Source organism: Euprymna scolopes, chromosome 6 (genome assembly GCF_053919585.1).
Source record: "Euprymna scolopes isolate OS-2025 chromosome 6, ASM5391958v1, whole genome shotgun sequence".
NCBI classification, from domain to species: Eukaryota; Metazoa; Mollusca; class Cephalopoda; order Sepiida; family Sepiolidae; genus Euprymna; species Euprymna scolopes.
This window is the reverse complement of record NC_136487.1, coordinates 152,541,811-152,563,400: the sequence shown is the minus strand read 5'-3', so window position 1 is coordinate 152,563,400 and position 21,590 is coordinate 152,541,811. Positions and strand designations below refer to the sequence as shown.

The following is a 21,590-nucleotide window of genomic DNA, read 5'->3' as shown; positions in this document are numbered from 1 at the left end:
ATTGCTATTCTTTTATTGATCACTCTTAATAACCATCGTTGAATTCATTAGTTATCATTTTTGAATATATATATATATATATTTATATATATATATATATAAATATATATTTATATTCATAATAATATTTATATATATATCTATATATATATAATATATATATATATATTTGTATACATATATATAATATATTCATATTCATAATAATATATATATAATATATTTATATTCATAATAATATTTATATATATATATTTATATATATATATATATATTTATATACATATTTATTCGTATATATGTATTTTTATATATATTTATATATACATGTATATATTTATATATGTATTTATATATACATATATATATATTTATATATGTATTTATATATACATACTAGCTGTACCCGGCCACGCGTTGCTATGGCTCAGTTTGTTAAAATGGAACACATTCCTCAAGAAAAATGCATTTTGTTCGTTTATTTACTTTTATTATTTTTTGTAATTTTTTTAATCAATAAAAGTTATTTTTCCCCCCAATAAAAGATCAATTTTTTACCATAAATTGTTAGGTGAAAGTTTGCTTTTTTTCAGGAAAACTTGCACTTTTTTTAAAAAGAAATTTGGCAGTAAACGTTTCTCTTTGAAAACGGAATTTTATTATAAAAAGAACAGATGAATGCTTTACATGAACACTGTAGATAGTTATGTGAATGCAGAGAAAAGTGTGATTCTTTTTTTCATGAGAATGTACAAATTATTTTTAACAGATGTTCAGAAAATAAATAGAAAATACTTCCATCATTAATTATGCAAAAAAATAAATAAAATGTTGATTAAGTGTTTCAACATCATGCTTATAAGTTATGATAAAACTTTCTGTTTTACGGTTGTTGTAAAAATGGAACGGAAACTTAAATTTCGCTCCGTTTTAATCTTTTTTAATTTTTTTAATTGTGCCCCCCAAACGAATATAATCAAAACAGTAACATTCAACAATTGTACTTTATGTATATAAAACACAAAATATTAAAAAAAAAAAAAAAAAAAAAAGTTTTAACGAAAGGGAAATAATTCCATTTTTAAACGAAAAAGTCAGTTTGGTATACCTTTTTGTTATTTTTTACATAAGTCCAGCTTACCATTCACATTGGAAATGTCGACATATATAGGTTGTCGGTACGTTTACAACGAATAAACACTCCAATCTAGTAGATGTATCAGAATTTTTGTAGGAATTTTTGACACCCCTATCACGAAACTGCGAATAAAATATGAAAAAAACTCGTAATTTCTCCTTTAAAAGTGGGTTATTTATTTTCTTTATGGATTATACTTCCAAAATAAACTATTAAAGTTGTTTTAAATGTAATAGAAATATTTTTTTAAAACAGTAATGAATTTTACGAACTCAATATTTTTCAATTTTTAAACTTTAAAAATCTATCAAAATTTTTCTATTGATTCTATTTTTACGATATTTTCAGGATCAATGTGAAATTTTATGCTCTTTCCAATGAACTGAATATAATATTTTAGACAAACGTTATTTTTTATTCACGCCCCCCCCATTTTCAAGTGTCTATTAAAAAGTAAATAATTAATTTACTCACCAAAGTGTTATATATCACAAATTGAAGAGAAAAGGTCAATAAATAATATATTAAAATTTAAAACAAAAAAGTATTGTTTTTTAGAAATTTACCTGTAAAGTTCGAAGTTTTTTTTTATAAAAAAAAACACGTTGTTTGCTTTTTCTTTTGTTTTTTTGTTTTTTTATGAAACCTTGATCCTTGCTCCTTTAATTGAAAATAAATTAGGGCTTCTATTACATTTTTCGAGTAGTCATAAGCTTGGAAAGACAGGGGGTCGAATAATTCACGCCTCCCATTTTGAAATGTCTATTAAAAAGTAAATAATTAATTTACTCACCAAAGTGTTATATATCACAAATTGAAGAGAAAAGGTCAATAAATAATATATTCAAATTAAAAACAAAAAAGTAGTGTTTTTAGAAATTTACCTGTAAAGTCCGAAGTTTAAAACCTTTTTTTTTAAAAACACGTTGTTTCTTTTTGTGTTTCTTTTTTTTTTTTTTTTTTTAATGAAACCTTGGTCCTTTCTCCTTTAATTGAAAAAAAAATTAGGGCTTGAGTTACATTTTTCGAGGAGTTATAAGCTTGGAAAAACGGAGTGGAATTATTCACTATTTTTCACGAAATTTCTGACACACCTACCAATCTACCGATGTTAGAACGGCTTTCGGAATAGACACCCCTAACCTTACCAGCATACCCGAAAAGCTATAAAAGTTGACGTGTCGAATGTGAACGATGAGTTGGACGTAATGTAAAAATGTACCGAATTTAAAAGGGAACAAAATTCAAATTTCCGTTCCATTTTTACAACAACCGTAAAGCAGAGCATCTTATGCAAATTTTACATAACTTACTGTATTAATGATATTTTTTTAAGCAAAAAAAAAAAATATTTAGGTTTGGCTATAAATTCCTAAACTCATTTCACCCTAAATAATTTAAGTGACTGAAATAGGAATCTAATTGAATCTTTAATTTCCTGATAGTATGTGAGAAATTTATTTTTCTTCGAGTTATATCGAATTCATTAATACGGACTTTAGGGGCTGTTTTCGGAATGATCCTGTAAAAATTATTTTTTATTGTTAGAAATTACGATGCTTTATTTGTATAAAAAAGCAAAAATAAATTCTTGCGTTTTTTATTTACTACTGAAAACCATAACTTTAGTAAAGGTATTTTTTGTTTAAACAAAATAAAACATTTTCACTAAGAGTTAAGTAAAAATAATTAGTTCATTATAGTCTGCGATTATTATTTGATAAATACTCAAAGTTTCATTAAAATTGGTTAATTTCCTGATTTTTGGTGAATTTTTAAGTAAAGGGAAGGGTCAAAATGTGTATACACTTTGAGCGTCGGCATTCATTGTCTGTCCCTACCATTTTTCGGTGAATATTTGATAGCAAAGCGACCAGGTGTGGTTAATTTAAATCACATTTCAATCACATGGTTACATTATCAATAATCATGTGATTAAACCCATTGAAAATTTACCGATATTGTAAACACATTATGTTTACATTAAGCCTGTGAGACAAAAATATACTTTTCTGAGATTTAAAAAAAAACCCGCGAGATCAGGACAAAGAAATGTTCAGAAAATCGCTAGATTTTTAACTTTTATCATCTGAAATTTTCAAAAATCGCTAATTCACCCCCCCCCCCAAAAAAAAACTCCATATTTTAACTTCCTACAATAAAAAAAATTCTAAATGTAGTATAGTATTTTTTTTTTTTTTTTTTTTGCAAGAAACAAATCATAAACTCAAACTTTTTATGATAAAAGTTAAATTGAAATATACGGCAAATTAAACATCACAATAATGGTGCAATATATTTTGAAATTAGAAAAATAAAAAAACAAAAAAACTTTGTTTTAGCATGTTAACAGTATTTAGGTTGGTAGATAATTAAATTCTACTGTATTGGTATAAGTTTTTTTTTTTTTTTGGCTGTTGTTTCTTGCTTTTTACAATTTTCGACTAAATACTTCTAATTAAGCGGGATTGCTTGGATCGTAAACTAAACTTCGAAGGTTGGAATGCCCCCCACCTAAAATGTACTTGGAAAAATCGATTTTATAGCGAGATTTAAGAATGGTTAGCCGAAAAAAAGTGAAAAACAAAACAAATAATCAATAAATAATTGTTACCAAAGGCAATAAATAAATGCTACTTTCTTTTACTTAGTTTATTTTATGTTTTAAAGTATTTTCAAGCGCTTTTCTTTATTTTTTTATCTAAAATTGCGGGTGTGTGGGTGCAAAATATTTCCAGATTTTCTAGAATTCCCCGCTAGATTGCAAACGAAATCTCCAGATCTAGCAGGAAAACCGCTAAATTAGAAACACTGGTCACATGACAGGAAGCGGTAATAAATAATTGTCCCTAAATAAAAAAAATGGCCTATTGGCATAAAGAAAACCACCTATTTATCATAGAAAAATTAAGTATAATGTTATAACTAAAAAGAAATATATAAAAACACACATGGATATAGTAAACATATTATACCAAAATGTGGAAGTCATCCGTCCAGTGGTTTTTTAGACTATTAATTGCGAACGAACCAAGAGTTACATTTATATATATATATATATATATATATATATATATATATATATATAGATATATTTATAAATATATATATATATGTATATATATATATATATTCATATATATATTTATATATGTATTGATATATATATTTATTTATTTATATAACAAATACGTGACAAAACTATATCCTAAATTTCAAGATGTTGACCATCTCACAATTTATTACTTTAAGTATGTTGACATGCACAATTCTTGAGAGTACCTATATCGTAGTGATGAATTTATTCTGCCCTTAACTAATCAAAAGAAAAAGCACCTGTCAATCGATTAAAAGAAAATGAATACATATGAAAATGATAATAGGAAAGGAGTTGCAATTAACTTTCATTGTTTTTCTTTAATTAATGTTATTGTTATATGCCATGTAATTACATTGAGTTCATAAATTAAATGATTGGTATAAATAAAAAGTGAAATGTAATTGAAGAAAACATATTTCCACACACACACACACACACACACACACACACACACACACATATATATATATATATATATATATATATATATATATATATATATATATGGTATAAATAAAAAAATTTTTTTTTTTCAATCTTCACTCCAAACAAAGCAAGTGCCACTTCGAAGTAGGGGGCTATTATCGGGGACATAATTTGCGGGGACATTATACAGGGAGATGAGTAGAAATATGTTTATTCACATTACACTTGAACTTCTGCATATCAGTACAGTTGGGAAAGCAGTATCCCGGAAGGGAGTTCCAAAGACTTGCAGTTCTGGAGAAGAAACTATTGGAGTAAAAGGCTTTCTTACACCTAGGGATCTCTACTGTAAAGGGGTGGGACTTAGTTACTTGTCGGGTTTGTCGGGGGTAGTCACGTGGGGGAGGTACAAGTGCTTGCAGTTCATCAGAGCATCCACCATTAAAGTATTTGTAAAACAGGCAGAAGGATGCAACATTTCGTCGATGGGACAGAGGCTGAAGCTTAGATGACACTTCAAGACTAGGTGTGTCAGAAATTTCGTGAAAAATACTGAATAATTCCACCCCGTCTTTCCAAGCTTATAACTCCTCGAAACTTTACAGGTAAATTTCTAAAAAACACTACTTTTTTTGTTTTAAATTTGAATATATCATTTATTGATCTTTTATCTTCAATTTTTTATCCATAAAACTTTGGTGAGTAAATTAATTATCTACTTTTTAATAGACACTTGAAAATGGGGGCGTGAATTAAAAATAAAAAAAGTTTGTCTAAAATATTATATTCAGTTCATTGGAAAGAGCATAAAATTTCACATTGGCCCTGAAAATATCGTAAAAATTGAATCAATAGAAAAATTTTGATAGATTTTTAAAGTTTAAAAAATTGAAAAATACTGAGCTCGTAAAATTCAATTAATTTCATCACTGTTTTTTTTTTTTTTTTTAAATATTTCTATTACTTTTAAAACAACTTTAATAGTTTATTTTGGAAGTATAATCCATAAAGAAAATAAACAACCCACTTTTAAAAGAGAAATTACAAGTTTTTTTTATATTTTAATCGCAGTTTTGTGTTAGGGGTGTCAAAAATTCCTACAAAAATTCTGATACACCTAGTTCAGGACCTATCAGGTTGGCGACTCTCTTTTAAACCCTGTCCAGGAGTGAGAGACAAGCAGCAGATGCACCAGCCCAAATGTGACAGCAATAGTCCATACATGGGCGAATGGTGGCCTTATAGAGGTACAGGATACTTTCAGGAGTAAGTAATTTTCTAGCATGGTAGAGAGAGCCCACCTTCTTTGCAGCAGCCTTGGCAATGCTCTCAATGTATATATTCCAGTTCATGTTTCCTGTAAACGTTAGACCGTTTAAAGGAAGTACGTTCAGGTAATGTGTTCTTGGCCATTGCTATTGGTGGTAGAAAAGGTTTCTTGTAGTTATTGAAGGTAATATGCTTAAACATAATTGAAGAAAACATATTTCCACACACACACACACACACCTATTATGTTAGTGTAATCATGTATTATAACGATTTTAAATTTAACTTAATTTATACACACACACACATATATATATATATATATATATATATATATATAGAGAGAGAGAGAGAGAGAGATAGATACGTGGGACAGCATTTCCGCCTGACGATTCACTACGGGGATGAACAGCGGAAGATTCTGTGAAGCTTAATCGCTATATATTTTCATAACTCTCTCTCTCTCTCTCTCTCTCTCTCTCTCTCCATATATATATATATATATATATATATATAGAGAGAGAGAGAGAGAGAGAGAGACATAAGCGTATTATTTTAGCAAACGATGTTAGTATTAGAACGTATTATATTATAACGATTTTTCATGTTCATTAAATGAAAAATCTTTATAATTAGAAAATATAAAGAAAGAAGTTAAGAAAAAAATCAAAGCAAGAAAGAGAAAAAGAAGGTAAGAAAGCCAAAAAGAGTGGTAAGATAAGGACAGAGAAACAGACACGAGTGTGGTGGTGGTGGGAGGGAGGTAGCAAGTATAATGAAGGTAAATATAAAGTGTGTTGCCGGTGTTGGATGGGTGGGCGTGTGTGGGATATAGCCTCCATCAATCGAATCACGCACCCTATCCCCTCCAACTTGCCCCACGTCTAACGAATTTACTTCAAAAGGCTTGCTGTTCATTGGTTGAAAAATGTGTCGGGAGGCGGAGTCCTTCCTAGCTTCTCACGCATAGGTGAATCTATCCTGCATACACACGCAAACGCGCGTGCACACAAACACGTGCAAACACACCCACCTACGCGTTTTCGAATGTCTAGAATATTCGCACGCCCATTCTCGGCAATAACAAACTCTTTCATCGGGCAAAATGAAGATGACGAACAAAAAAAAATGTATAATTTATAATATATATATATATATATATATATATATATATATATATATATATATATATATATATATATATATAACAAATGTTCTAAATACAAAAATAAAATACAAAAATCATTTCTTTTAAATAAATTGTAAAAAATATGTTTGGACTAAATTGTTGCAGATTTTGTGCTATTGTTTTTGTTAAACTTATAGTCAATGCGTAATGTAGCAAATTTGCACGAATTTAATAATATGATATTTTGACCGATTTGCTTCTGTTGTTGAAATTGTTTGCTCAATTCGGTTCTCATGTAGTTATTGTCTCCTTGATTCTACTTTCACTTTTTCTCGCTTACATGCCACTATTCCGAATTCGTAGCAGTAAGTCGATATCAGTGAAGTTCATTTTATTTATTTATTTGGGGGGAGGGGCTTTAAAACGGTCGTTGACAATGTTTTTCTTTTAACATATTTCAAACGGATATAAACTGTTGTGCACAGTAAAAATAATTAAATTATAACAAAGATCATTTTTATTTGATTACTAAATTTAAAAAGGTTTTCTAGCAAATTACTGAACCTAACAATTTAATAAACAAAACTATCGTAAAATCTGAATTTAACTTTAAAATAATATGAAAGAAAAAAATAGGTTTTTAAATTTCGTAAGCAAGTAAAAAACTATTTTTGTTTTAATTTAATTTTTACCATGCAATAATTTACGTCCATTTGAAATAGGTTGAATTTTATTTAAAAAAAAAAAAAATTGTCAATAACCGTTTTGGGTTTAAAAAATATGTCCATTGATATCGACCCACTGGTACGAATTCGGACTAGCATCAAAAATCATGCGAGTGACAAAAAGCGAAAGTAGAATCATGTAGACCACAGCTACATAAGAACCGTCGATACTTTTCTGGCCTCAGTAACTAACAGGAGGTATCACGTGAAGTTTCCTACGCTTATACAAATGAAACTGGTGCTATGCCGCTGATTGGATTCGAACTTGGCACAGCAGGCAGCTCGCCAATCGATATAGTTATCCACAAGTTTAAATCTCTATTAGCAATCAATCCTCTCGGCCTGGTCTCACTGCTAATTCTTATACTCGAATGGCCTTTGGGCCTTGATTAACTGTGACCGTTTGTTAAAAAAAAAAGTTTAGAAATCAGAAATATTTAAAATCGTCGTATTATATGAACTATGAATATGGAAGAAACGTCACGTTACGGTTACATAATGCAGAGGTCACTTTGACCTTTTCATATGGGCATTATAGCACCAGAAACCAAACTACTTTCATATAGTTTTTACTGGTGTTAATACACACACACACACACACACACACACACACACACACACGCACACACACACAGACATATATGTGTGTGTGTGTGTGTGTGTGTGTGTGTGTGTGTTTTATTTTTTTATTACCGTTTTATCTGTTCGGTTACATATGTTTCGGGTGTTGGACTGTTTACGGTCCAACAGCCTCGTCAGACCTTACAGAAATGGTTGTTAATATTTGGAAGAAATGTTTTAGAAGAAATACGAGAAAAAAAGAGGTGGTTAAGAGATAATAAGGGGAAGGGAGACGGGTATCGACAATATTTAAGTTTTGAAGGTTAAAATACATTAGATTGTAGTGTGTGTGGAGGTAGCAGATTCAGGTAGGCGTGAGTGGAAATATATGGATATCCATATATCTCTGCTACCCACCCCACACATACACAATACAACGTACTACCCCCCACACACACACTACAATCTAATGTATTTTAACCTTCAAAACTTAAATATTGTCGATACCTGTCTCCCTCCCCCTTATTATCCCTCCCCCCCCATCTTTCTTTTTTTTTTCTTTTTTTTCTCGTATTTTCTCTAAAACACATCCTCCAGATACTAAAAAGGAATAGTTCGCCGAAGCGTCGTGAAACAACTAAGAAAATATGAGGAAAATAGTCTGCAATAAATAAAATTAATAAACAATACTCATTCAATAATGAATTCCAATTAAATAATATATAGTTCACTTCACTACGTAAAAATATATACTTAAGCTGAGAACGAAACCAAAACCTACAGACAATGAGTCAAGTACGATAACTATTAGGTCAGCTTGCCATGATCTTTACAAAATGTTTTCCAATAATCATTAGGCCAGCTTGACACGATGTTTAAAACGTGTTTTCAAACCCACTTATTCTTAACATAAGGAAGATGTCATGTGCAATCGTGAAATAGTTGACAAACAGATAAAAATCCGATGACCCCCCATACCAATTTTTCAATTTTGACCCCTAAGCAGCCGTCTTTCCGAATGAAAACCGATTAAAAAGTTTTCCACAAACATGAATACCTTATATACCAAATTTGAAGTCTGTAGATCAAAATTTCGTTGAGTATTTAGATTGAGAAGCGTCCTCACACGCGCGTGCGCATTCTCACTTTATGTATAACAAAAAAACAACCAATCGTCTGTAGGTAATTGCGATGGTGATGACGTCACTCCTAGGATTAAATCTAGGGTTTTATTAAAACGAATGAATGTGTCTAAAATGTGGTTCTTTAGTTACATAAGATAGTGGCTAAATAGTGTAGACATGATAAATTTGTATGTGGCATCTGTTGTTGAGGGGGAAAACTGCGACCTTTTTATTATGTATAGTATTATTTAAGCTGACAGATATAATGAATAAAATTACACAGATTTTTAAAGATTAAATATTTGATTCTGGCTAACCAGTTTATCTAAAATTTCAATTGTTTATGCCCAAAATTGGCGGAGGAGTTTGGTAGAGTTCTCAAAGGTCAAATCGTTGAACTTTGACCCCTTAATGGCCAAATTTCTGGCCGAAAACGGATTACAAAGATTTTCCCAAATCTCAGTACCCTGTATATCAAATTTCGAGTCTGTAGACTGAAAATTTACAGAGTTATTGTGTAGGGAAATGTACACAGACACACAGACACACACAGAGACAGACAGACAGACACGTTCACTTTTATAGATACATAGATAATACTCACACACACACACACAAACAGACATACATATATATAGAAAGACAGACAGACAGACAAATATAGAAAGACAGAGATAGATTATTAACTGTTAGAAATACTGTATTGAAGCATATGACTAAGCTTACTGTGTATGTCCACTGATTTAACATAATATAGAATTCAGATTCTCCTCTTTAAAGAGAGGAGTCAAAGCCTGGGGATGGACCTCCTAGAACTGCACAGGGCTATCAACATACCGCAGTCAACATGGAAAAAGGCTATATCAGAAATGGTCTAGACCAGTCATTCCCAACGTGGGGCGCATGCCCCACCGGTGGGGCATGGCAATATTTTGGTGGGGCATGGGCAGGACGTGCACCCTTGGGCTTACTATAGCAAAGACTATAGGGCAATTTCAGAATGCTATTTTTTTTTCATTATTATTATTATTATTATTATTATTATTATATTAACAGTGAATTGTTTCATAGTGAATCTTTGTATTAAGGGGAGCGTCCGGCCGTGTATGTGTGTGCGATATATATATATATATATATATATATATATATATATATGCAAGTAGTAGTAGTAGTAGTTGTAGTAGTAGTTCTTCTACTACTATTACTACTACTACTGCTGCTCCTGTACGCATGTGTATATATATGCACGTAGTAGTAGTAGTAGTAGTAGTAGTAGTAGTATCACGAAGGGGAGGCATCAGGATTTTAGAAATGCCTGGGTGGGGCATGGCCCAAAATAGGTTGGGAACCACCGGTCTAGACTCTGTTGACTTTGACGTCAAGGTAAAATACTACTGTGTCTGTTTCTAAATAGAAATGTGTGCAATAATAAAATACAATCATTGAATTAAAAAGTGATGAGAACAAATTAAAAAGTGATAAGAACAAATTAAAAAAGTGATAAGAACAAATTAAAAAAGTGATAAGAACAAATTAAAAAAGTGATAAGAACAAATTAAAAAGTGATAAGGACAAATTAAAAAAGTGATAAGAACAAATTAAAAAAGTGATAAGAACAAATTAAAAAGTGATAAGAACAAATTAAAAAGTGATAAGGACAAATTAAAAAAGTGATAAGGACAAATTAAAAAGTGATAAGAACAAATTAAAAAGTGATAAGAACAAATTAAAAAGTGATAAGAACAAATTAAAAAAGTGATAAGAACAAATTAAAAAGTGATAAGAACAAATTTAAAAAGTGATAAGAACAAATTAAAAAGTGATAAGGACAAATTAAAAAGTGATAAGAACAAATTAAAAAGTGATAAGAACAAATTAAAAAAGTGATAAGAACAAATTAAAAAAGTGATAAGAACAAATTAAAAAAGTGATAAGAACAAATTAAAAAAGTGATAAGAACAAATTAAAAAGTGATAAGAACAAATTAAAAAGTGATAAGAACAAATTAAAAAGTGATAAGAACAAATTAAAAAGTGATAAGAACAAATTAAAAAAGTGATAAGAACAAATTAAAAAGTGATAAGAACAAATTAAAAAAGTGATAAGAACAAATTAAAAAAGTGATAAGAACAAATTAAAAAAGTGATAAGAACAAATTAAAAAGTGATAAGAACAAATTAAAAAAGTGATAAGAACAAATTAAAAAAGTGATAAGAACAAATTAAAAAGTGATAAGAACAAATTAAAAAGTGATAAGAACAAATTAAAAAAGTGATAAGAACAAATTAAAAAGTGATAAGAACAAATTAAAAAAGTGATAAGAACAAATTAAAAAGTGATAAGGACAAATTAAAAAGTGATAAGAACAAATTAAAAAGTGATAAGAACAAATTAAAAAAGTGATAAGAACAAATTAAAAAAGTGATAAGAACAAATTAAAAAAGTGATAAGAACAAATTAAAAAAGTGATAAGAACAAATTAAAAAGTGATAAGAACAAATTAAAAAGTGATAAGAACAAATTAAAAAGTGATAAGAACAAATTAAAAAGTGATAAGAACAAATTAAAAAGTGATAAGGACAAATTAAAAAAGTGATAAGAACAAATTAAAAAAGTGATAAGAACAAATTAAAAAGTGATAAGAACAAATTAAAAAGTGATAAGAACAAATTAAAAAAGTGATAAGGACAAATTAAAAAAGTGATAAGGACAATTTAAAAAGTGATAAGAACAAATTAAAAAGTGATAAGGACAAATTAAAAAGTGATAAGGACAAATTAAAAAGTGATAAGGACAAATTAAAAAGTGATAAGAACAAATTAAAAAGTGATAAGAACAAATTAAAAAAGTGATAAGAACAAATTAAAAAAGTGATAAGAACAAATTAAAAAGTGATAAGGACAAATTAAAAAGTGATAAGAACAAATAGTGAATTAATGAGATGTCGTTTTGAACAACAATTTGTGAATTAGTTAAGCTTAGGTCATCGATTGCATGCATATGATTAATATATTGGAAAACTAGTATTATTCGATAAATTTTGAATTTTAATCCCTTTGTATAACCCGATCGTTTCCCGGGGAGAATTATGTGATTTGTCGTGTAGACGTTTCTAGAAAATGTTGTTACATCCTGGTCACACCAACCTTTTCCACGGGGCAATAAACCCAATGGAACGATAGGAGCATCCCGTTACATCAAGGGGTTGATATGGTGTCGGCTAAAATTGGTGGGTAGGTCTAGATCTGGTCGTCTCTATGTCGTTATGGGCAGCATTTCCATCGTCGGCATTCTTTATGACAGGGACCGTTCTCCGAATATTGAACGCTCCACAAAATAGCTAACAAAACATCTTTTTTCAAAATATGAATTATAATTTATTTTCACAATTAAGGAGCATTTTGAATTCGACCGTACGAGTGTCGCCATGCTTCAAAGTCCACACGATTTGTTATAGAGGTGAATGCTTTGTGTAGGGCCATGCACACATTTTGGAACAACTGCTAATCTTAGTCGGTACAATTGAATGCCACAGACAAAGCAGACAGAGGTTTTATAAAGAGTTTTCTGTATATATTCATGTATGCGTATATATATTTGTTTAAACAAATGCCTACCAAACTTTTCTGTCTTTGGTCTACAGACATGAAACTTAACGTAGTCGGGGAAAATCGGTGCAAAAGTGAGAAAATTTTAAAAATGGAATTTGCCATATATATATATACACATATATATATATATGTGCGTGTGTGTGTATATATGTATATATATATATATATATATATAGTAAGTTATAAAATATATATGGCGATTAAGCTACACTGAATATTCCGCGTTTCATCAACTGTGGATGAAACGCGGAATATTCAGTGTAGCTTAATCGCCATATATATTTTATAAATTGCTAACTAGCTCTACCTACGTATTGAGCACTTTTGAAGTAAATACTTAAAGTTTACGCATAAATTTATACTTTCGTATATTAATTTTATGTGAGTAAATGAAGTAGTTATATATATATATATATATATATATATATATATATATATATATATATGCACATAAAGTTATAAACATTACATAGGGCCCGAGCAAAGCCGGGCTGAACTGCTGCTGCTATTATTATTATTATTATTATTATTATTATTATTATTATTATAATCATGCATTAATCAAAATATCATATTTAAGCGTATTTTACGCCCAGACAGTGCCGGGCGGCTTGCTAGTATTATAATAAAGCCGTACTCCTGTTTGTTTGTTTGTTTGTTTGTTTGTTTGTTTGTTTGGTTGTTCGCATACATTATATATGACGCCATAGCAGATGACGTGCCATATGCTATATTTATTATTTGTTTGTTTATTTTGCTCGATTCGTAAAGTTTTCAGTGATAGATACTCCTTATAGTGGAGTAGCTTAATGTGATTTTTTGCCAGAATCGTTCATTTGGTGATACAAGCATGAAATTTGGCATCAATAGTCTCTGTAAGTTACTTTTTCAGAAAAAAGTACTGGCCATCAAAAATTCCAATATGGCGATCATTTTTTTCAAGATGGCCGCCAGCAAACCACAAATTTCCATAAACGTTAATTTTTTCTAACTTTTATGCCTAAAAAGGACTGATAATGCAAGGATGACAAAGTGGATAACCTGTTTTTGCCTATAAAATGCCCCCAAAAAGGCTTACAAACCATGCTAGCCATCCTGAAGAAATCAGGTGTTCTTAATTCCGTTACCTTCCTCACTCCATACAAGCCCCTGAATCAACCCGTTGAGAAATTGTGACTAAGGCGGCACATCTCACGAGGATCAAATTAAGTACCACCGTTTTTTCCACAGAAGGAGAATTTTGCAGAATATTATGACGAGAGTGTATGTCGCTCACTACCAGGGCACACTGGTGACAGACACTGCTGTGGAACTCAGCATGGGGTTCAATATCAGCTAAACTCCAGTTTAGTATCCCAAATGCTATCTAGCTAGCCCCTAAGGTTAGATAGCCGCACCTGGATTGACAGGATGTGCCAGCGCGGGAGAGCTGAGCCAAGGATGACAGGGGCTTTATTGTTATCCGGATGGTGTACAGATCGCACGGGATTTAAATGATATTGGATGAACGATCGGGTTAGGTATAGGGCAGCAGCATGAACCTAACTGTATCCCATACATAAAAGTGAGCAAAGGTGGTAAGGTGGTAAAAGGATAAACCCTCGGCCTACACCACTTCAACGACTCTTACGATGGATGCCAAAACTAGACAGCAAACTGACTGGAGTAAATGTTGCCTTTGTCAGGTTGACAAAAGAGATGAAACTCTAATTTCACCTCTTAGCTCATTCCAGAGGAAACAGGACTATGCTGGATATGCGAAAATTGCAAAAAAATGTGCCTTTCTTTTATGCCCTTAATGATATGCCAATACCCTTTAATCCAGCACGGTTAGATGAAGGAGAAGGCATAGAAGCCACACTGATACGAAATAAAGCAAAATATCACCAAAGCTGCCGACTATTGTTCAATAACACAAAGCTGTCAAGAGGACAGAAAAGGAAAATAACCCCCAGTACATCAGGCACAGAAGAGAACCGTGAGAAGAGAAAAAGGACCTCAGACCCTCCAGAGGTACAGTGCTTCTTATGTGAAGAAGAGGATGAAATATCAAATTTAAGACAGGCAATGACCATGCAGCTGAATGAAAGGCTTAATCAGTGTGCCCGGACCCTAAACAATGGAAAGCTCCTAGCAAAGTTAAGTGCTGGTGATGTTGTTGCCCAAGAGCTGAAGTATCACCCTCGATGCTTGGCACAGTTATACAACTCAGAGCGAGCACATCTTAATGTCATGAAGCAAGAGGAGAATGACAGCGGTCAAGGAAAAGACGTTTACCCCCTAGCGTTTTCAGAGCTTGTGATCTACATCATGGATAGCATGGTTACCGGTACAGAAACAACACCAGTGATATTTCGACTTGCTGATCTAGCCTCACTTTACAAGCGTCGGCTGCAACAACTCGGTGTGGAATCCCCAGAGGTCAATTCTACCAGATTAAAAGAGCAGTTACTCTCTAGGATCCCTGAGCTTGAAGCACATAAGAAAGGGCGAGATGTCCTTCTTGCATTCAGAAAAGATGTAAGCACCATTCTATCTGATGCTAGCAAGTATAGTGAAGCCATTCATCTGGCTAAAGCTGCTGATATCATCCGGAAAGAGATGCTGGCTCACAAGACAAAATTCAGCCAGGCATTTCAAGAAGGGTTTGGAGAGGAAGCCGTTCCCCAAGCACTTCTGCAGTTTGTTTGCAGTATTGAGCATGTGGTGGACATAAGGTCCCATCTGAATCATGGTATTGTGCAGTCAGATGTGGCCATTGCTCAACTACTGCAGTTCAACTGTTACTCAAAGTACAGGGAAGGTTCGAAATCTCAAAGACATGCCACAGGGAAGGTTCGAAATCTCAAAGACATGCCAAAGACCGTGAAACACCATTTGCTGTTTATGTTGGAATGAAAGTTTTTGCAAAGACAAGAAAGAGACAACTGATCGACAAGCTGCATGAGAATGGAATAAGCATATCTTATGACAGAGTTTTGGAAGTATCAGGACAGTTGGGTGAGACTGTTGTAAAGCAATATGTGGAAGATGATGTCGTGTGTCCACCAAATTTGAGGAAAGGGCTGTTCACAACATCTGCTGTAGATAACATAGATCACAACCCAACAGCAACAACATCAAGCACATCTTTCCATGGTACAAGTATTTCAATGTTCCAGCACCCAAGTTCAGATAATGTAGGAGAAGCACGCATCTTGGCCAATGTTGCAGAAGGTCGGACGAAGAAGGTCCCGGATCTTCCAGAGTCATATACAAATATTCCACCAGCCTTCTTCCGTAAGAAGAATCCAGAACCAAGCATCCGTGATGACTTTTCACTTCTAGATCCCAGTCTTTTCCAAGAGGAGGTCAAGCTTGAAAATGAATGGTTGGAAAAGGTCCATAATACCACTGATGTAGATGGTTCACCAAATGTAACATGGTCTGCCCATCATGCAAGCAACCAAAGAGCAGAATTTGTGACTAGTATAAATGCTTTGCTGCCCCTTCTGCGAGATCAAGCACACAGTGTTGCCACCATAAAGCATGCTATGGACAAAATCAAGGAAACTGTGTCGTTCCTCAACCCAGGACAAACACCCATTATAACAGCAGACCAGCCACTCTATGCACTGGCGAAACAGATACAGTGGCATTGGCCAGACATTTATGGGGAGGACAAGTTTGTAATAATGTTTGGTGGACTACATATTGAAATAACAGCCGTTAAATCAATAGGGTCAATGTTAGAGGGCAGCGGATGGACTGGTGCACTTGTTGAGGCAGAAATAGCATCTTCAGGCTCTGCAGATTCATTTCTATCAGCTACAAATGTTACAAAGACTCGCCAAGCTCATCAGGTTACAGCAAGCAGTTTATTCAAGCTCTTGAAGAAAGGTTACAGTGCATATCTTGTTGAACAGGAAGACAGTGATGAGAAAACTGTCACCTTTGAAGAGTGGTGTGGCTTCCGCAGTAAAGAGAGTCCTCTGTTTCAGTTTTGGTTCTTGATTCTGAACATGGAGCTGACCATTCTGACACTGATACGTGCTTTCAGAGAGGTAAATTTCGCATTGTATCGTGAATCTCTGGCAGAACTGATACCCTATTTCTTCGCAAACAACAGTGTTAATTACGCACGATGGCTTCCAGTTCATCTTCGAGATATGATGAGCTTAGAGAGGCAACACCCAGAGGTTGCACAACAATTCCAAAATGGAAACTTTGTAGTTCACAAATCTGACAGGCATTTCTCATCAGTCGCCATTGACCAAGCCCACGAACAAAATAATGCTAGCATCAAAGGAGATGGTGGAGCTATTGGGCTGACAGAAGATCCAGCAGCTTTTCGAAGATGGATGGTGGCTGGGCCAGAAATAAGGAAGTTGGTGGCCGACTATGAAACAGCATCAGGGAGTAAGGATGTGAAGAGTGACACTCGTCACCATGAACAGTCACCTGCAGCTCAGAAGACATTCCTTGAGAAGGTTCAAAGGCTCACCATGGTCCTAGAGGAAATGGGCAATCCATTCACTGAGGTGACAGGAGATCTGCTGACCCTTGACACAAAGGACATAGCAGAATCATCTGTGGCTGAACGTGTTGCTACACATCTTCAGAAGGGGAAAGAACAGTTCAAAACGTTTATGGATAAACTTAACGATGGTCAATATTTCTACCAGTCCATCAAGAAGAACAGCATAGATTTCTTCAAAACGGGGACTTGCCAAAGCAAACAATCTGAGAAGAAACTGCTAAAGGAGGATTGCCACCTGTTTTCCCGCCTTTTCATCTCTTGCCAAACTAGAGGTTGTGATCTACAGGAATTTTTCAAGCATGAGAACCAGTCGTTTCCCCCCTCTCTCAGCAAGAATGGTAACCTACGTCCAGGTACCAAGTCAGATCTTGTGGAAATTCTCCAAGGGCAAGTCCAGCTTCCAGAGTCCAAGCCAGAATCTGATGTACTGATTGTTGATGGGGCTTCACTGGTGAATGCTGTTGCACCAAAAACACCAAAGACATTTGAGGAATATGCCCAAAACGATATTCTTCCCTTGGTGCAGAACTACAGCCACACTCACAAGAGAACAGATATCATTTTTGATGTATACCATAAGACCAGCCTTAAGTCAGAAGCTAGATCTAAACGTGGAAAGGCCATCAGGAGGAGAGTTACCACAAAGAGCAAACCGCCTACAAACTGGAAGAGCTTCCTTCGAGACAGCACTAACAAATCAGAACTCTTCCACTTCCTTGCCGATGCCATAGCTGAAATGACCACAAGCAATGCAGTCCTTGTGACTAGGGAGGAAATCGTCCTTACCAGTGCCAATTACACCAACTTCAGCTTAGAAGAATTGGCACCCTGTACGCATGAGGAGGCCGACACACGGATATACTTACATGCTTGGCATGCAGCTAAGGAGGGCTACAAGTCTGTACTGGTTGATGCAAATGACACAGACATTGTAGTAATTGCCATATCGATGATGCCTTCTCTCACAGCAATTGGTCTTCAGGAAATGTGGGTGAGATTCGGCAAGGGGGAACACACCAGGTGGATTCCTATACATGACCTTGTGTCCAATCTAGGACCAGAGAAATTCAAGGGAATGTTGTTCTTCCATGCCTTCACAGGGTGTGATGTTGTATCTTCTTTCAATGGCAAGGGAAAAAAGACAGCCTTGCAGACATGGAATGTATTTAATGAAGTCTCAGCCACATTTGCAAAACTCAGTCTCAGCCCATCTGAAATTGAGGAGTCTGATCTACAAGTATTGGAGAAATATGTAATTCTCATGTATGATAGGTCCAGTGCAACCTCATCAGTAGATGTCGCAAGACTTGACCTCTTTGCACGGAAGCAAAGGTCATATGACAATCCCACCAACTCAAAATGCACTCAAGGAACATGCCAAAAGAGCTGCCTATCAAGCAGGTCATGTTTGGGGACAAAGTGTCATACGTGATCCAGAACTTCAGTGTCCTTCAAAGTGGGGATGGTCAAAAGAAGATGACTCTTGGAAAATTGTGTGGACTTCACTGGAACCGATTTCAAAATGCTGCAGTGAACTGACAAAATGTGGATGCAAGACTGACTGTGGTGGAAGGTGCAAATGTAAAAAGACTGGGTTGCATTGTACTAAACTTTGCAGTTGCCCTTGTCAAGCTTCTACAGGAACACTAGAACACTGAACGAGCTTAAAGTGAGTAATATTATGACAACAAAACCAACTTAAGCTCGATAAACGCACTGTATTATACAATAATATGCTGAAATTTTTCAAAATTTGGACTCCTATGGCGGCCATCTTGGAAAATGGCCGCCATATTGGAATTTCAGGTGGCCAGCACCTTTTTCTTAAAATCTACTATCCAGCGAATATTTATGCCAAATTTCATGCTTGTATCATCAAATGAACGATTGTTTTGGTAATCTGCTCCACTATTACCGTGACTGGCCAAAGATAATCGACAGGGGCCAAGTGAAAGTCGTAGATGATCAAACTGTCATTTGACAACTAGACAAATCGCAGATATCCTCAAGATTTCTAAATCTAGCGTGGAAAATAAATTGCATAAACTCAGAATGAAGGCGAACGAACATTTTGGCCAACCAAATATAAATAATCAAAGTGGTAATACGAATATTAATTTAAATTGTTTATATTTACGGATTTAATCCTATTCTGGAAAAAAGTGCTAAATATTCGAGAAATTAAATAGTGCGAATTAACATTTACAAAATTATTGTTCATATGAATCAACATCATTTAATGAATCTTCATCAAAATTCGAATCATCATCATCATCATCATCATCTCCTATGAATCCGAAAACGTTATTGTTGGCATTGGCTTCCCCGATATTTTTTTAGTCAGAAGTCTTTCTAGAAAGACTTCGGGGATTGCGAGAGGGACTAAGTGAAGCTTGTCAACATCTTACGTGAAAGTGATTTTTGTGGAACGAACTGGATTCGAACTTGGAACACCCAAGTCGACAGTTCGTGTCATTAACCACATGACAATCGTCAACTCTTAAAATTGGAATTCTAGACCTAAGGTTTAGTGTCATTATATATTCATTTGTAATTGGACACAAAAGATGCAAATGTGTTCTGTTCAGGGAATTTACAATGATCTCCCAAAACACATACTTAAATCATTCGTTGACATCTATGCTGATGACACGACCATCTATGGCAACACATCAAAGGCCGTAAATGACAAAGTTCTCTCTAATTCTCTCTCCTCTGATCTTGAGCGCATGGCATAATGAGGAATGAGGTGGCTGGTCACTTTTAATGCATCCAAAACCAAGCTTCTATCTTTACATCATCAACGCTCTGATCCCCATCTGGCGTCAATTGAAATGGATGGCTCTCGTCTTGGGGAGGCTCCATATTTTGACAAGCTTCTGGGTTTGACCTTTACTCCTGATCTGAAATGGAACACGTGTATCAAGTCTGTTGCCAGGGACGCTGGGAAAATGGTGGGATCCTTCTACCGCTCCAGAAGATATCTCACTACTGATGTAATTCTCTATCTGTATAAAAGCCAAGTACGTCCAAGGATGGAGTACTGCTGCCACATCTGGGCAGGAGCTGCTAAAAACAGTCTATCCTGCCTTGACAGAGTACAAAATAGACTTTGTGGTTTGATGGGGGGGCCCTTTTCTCTTCCCTGCAACCTCTCTCCCACAGAAGAGACGTTGTGAGCCTGTCTTTGTTTTATCGTTATTTCCATGGCAAGTGCTCGTCTGAGCTCTAATCTCTCGTCCCCCCCCCCTCGCCAATCTTTCACGATAAACACCCGTCTGGCTGAAACTACTGTCAATAATTTTCCCCACTCTTTATCTGTGCCTAAATCCAAACGTATATTCCATGAGCAGAGCTTCTTTCTCAGAAGTGCACGACTGTGGAACTCTCTTCCGTTTGCCTGTTTCCCACCGGACTACAACTTGGATGTCTTCAAATCCAACATAAACAAATTCCTGACAAACTGCCCCCTTAAGTAAGACACTCTATCAAATCTCCAATACTAATGATTACTACAATACTATCTCATTGATTACTGTACACGCAATAACCCTTATCCCTGAGTTGCCTCCGGGCCTTGATAAGTGGTGACTTCCATGTAAAAAAAAAAAAAAAAATTACATGTTGGAACGGATATCCTAAAAAAAAAAAAAAATGCTCAATATTTGAGATAAAGCATCAACATGTGAGGGGATTTAAATTACGAAAATTATCATTTATAAAATTTATTGTTAAAAAAACAATGAGTCAAACATACAAAAGATTGTTTCCCTTATTCCATGGAGTTTCAAAAATTAGGCCTTTTTGCCTCAGATGAAAACAAATAGCAAAATAAATCCTCACCGGATTTTCAACTAATTTCATTGATCGGATTTTATTATTATTTGAAAAAATATGAATTCATGGACATCATTTTCGATCATTAAAATTTTCAAAGTTTTATGATAAGAAGCAACTATTTAGCAATTCTACGCTCTGTCTGTATATG

The 21,590-nt window shown here is 33.9% G+C and overlaps 1 protein-coding gene and 1 long non-coding RNA gene across 2 annotated transcripts in view; both read left to right on the top strand.

The window, feature by feature from the left end:
• Nucleotides 1-21,590, top strand: part of LOC145278058 (uncharacterized) — a 264,159-nt gene that overhangs the window by 163,160 nt on the left and 79,409 nt on the right. The gene's annotated exons all lie outside the window — the stretch shown is intronic.
• Nucleotides 15,800-19,034, top strand: LOC145278054 (uncharacterized). The gene is made up of 2 exons (XM_080130281.1): nucleotides 15,800-15,886; nucleotides 15,919-19,034. Exon 2 carries the CDS (start codon nucleotides 15,978-15,980, stop codon nucleotides 19,032-19,034), a length of 3,057 nt encoding a protein of 1,018 aa, XP_079986407.1. The 5' UTR covers nucleotides 15,800-15,886; nucleotides 15,919-15,977.

Coding starts and splice junctions, on each gene's coding strand:
- LOC145278054 (XM_080130281.1), top strand. CDS start 15,978: ATGAAAGTTTTTGCAAAGACAAGAAAGAGACAACTGATCGACAAGCTG.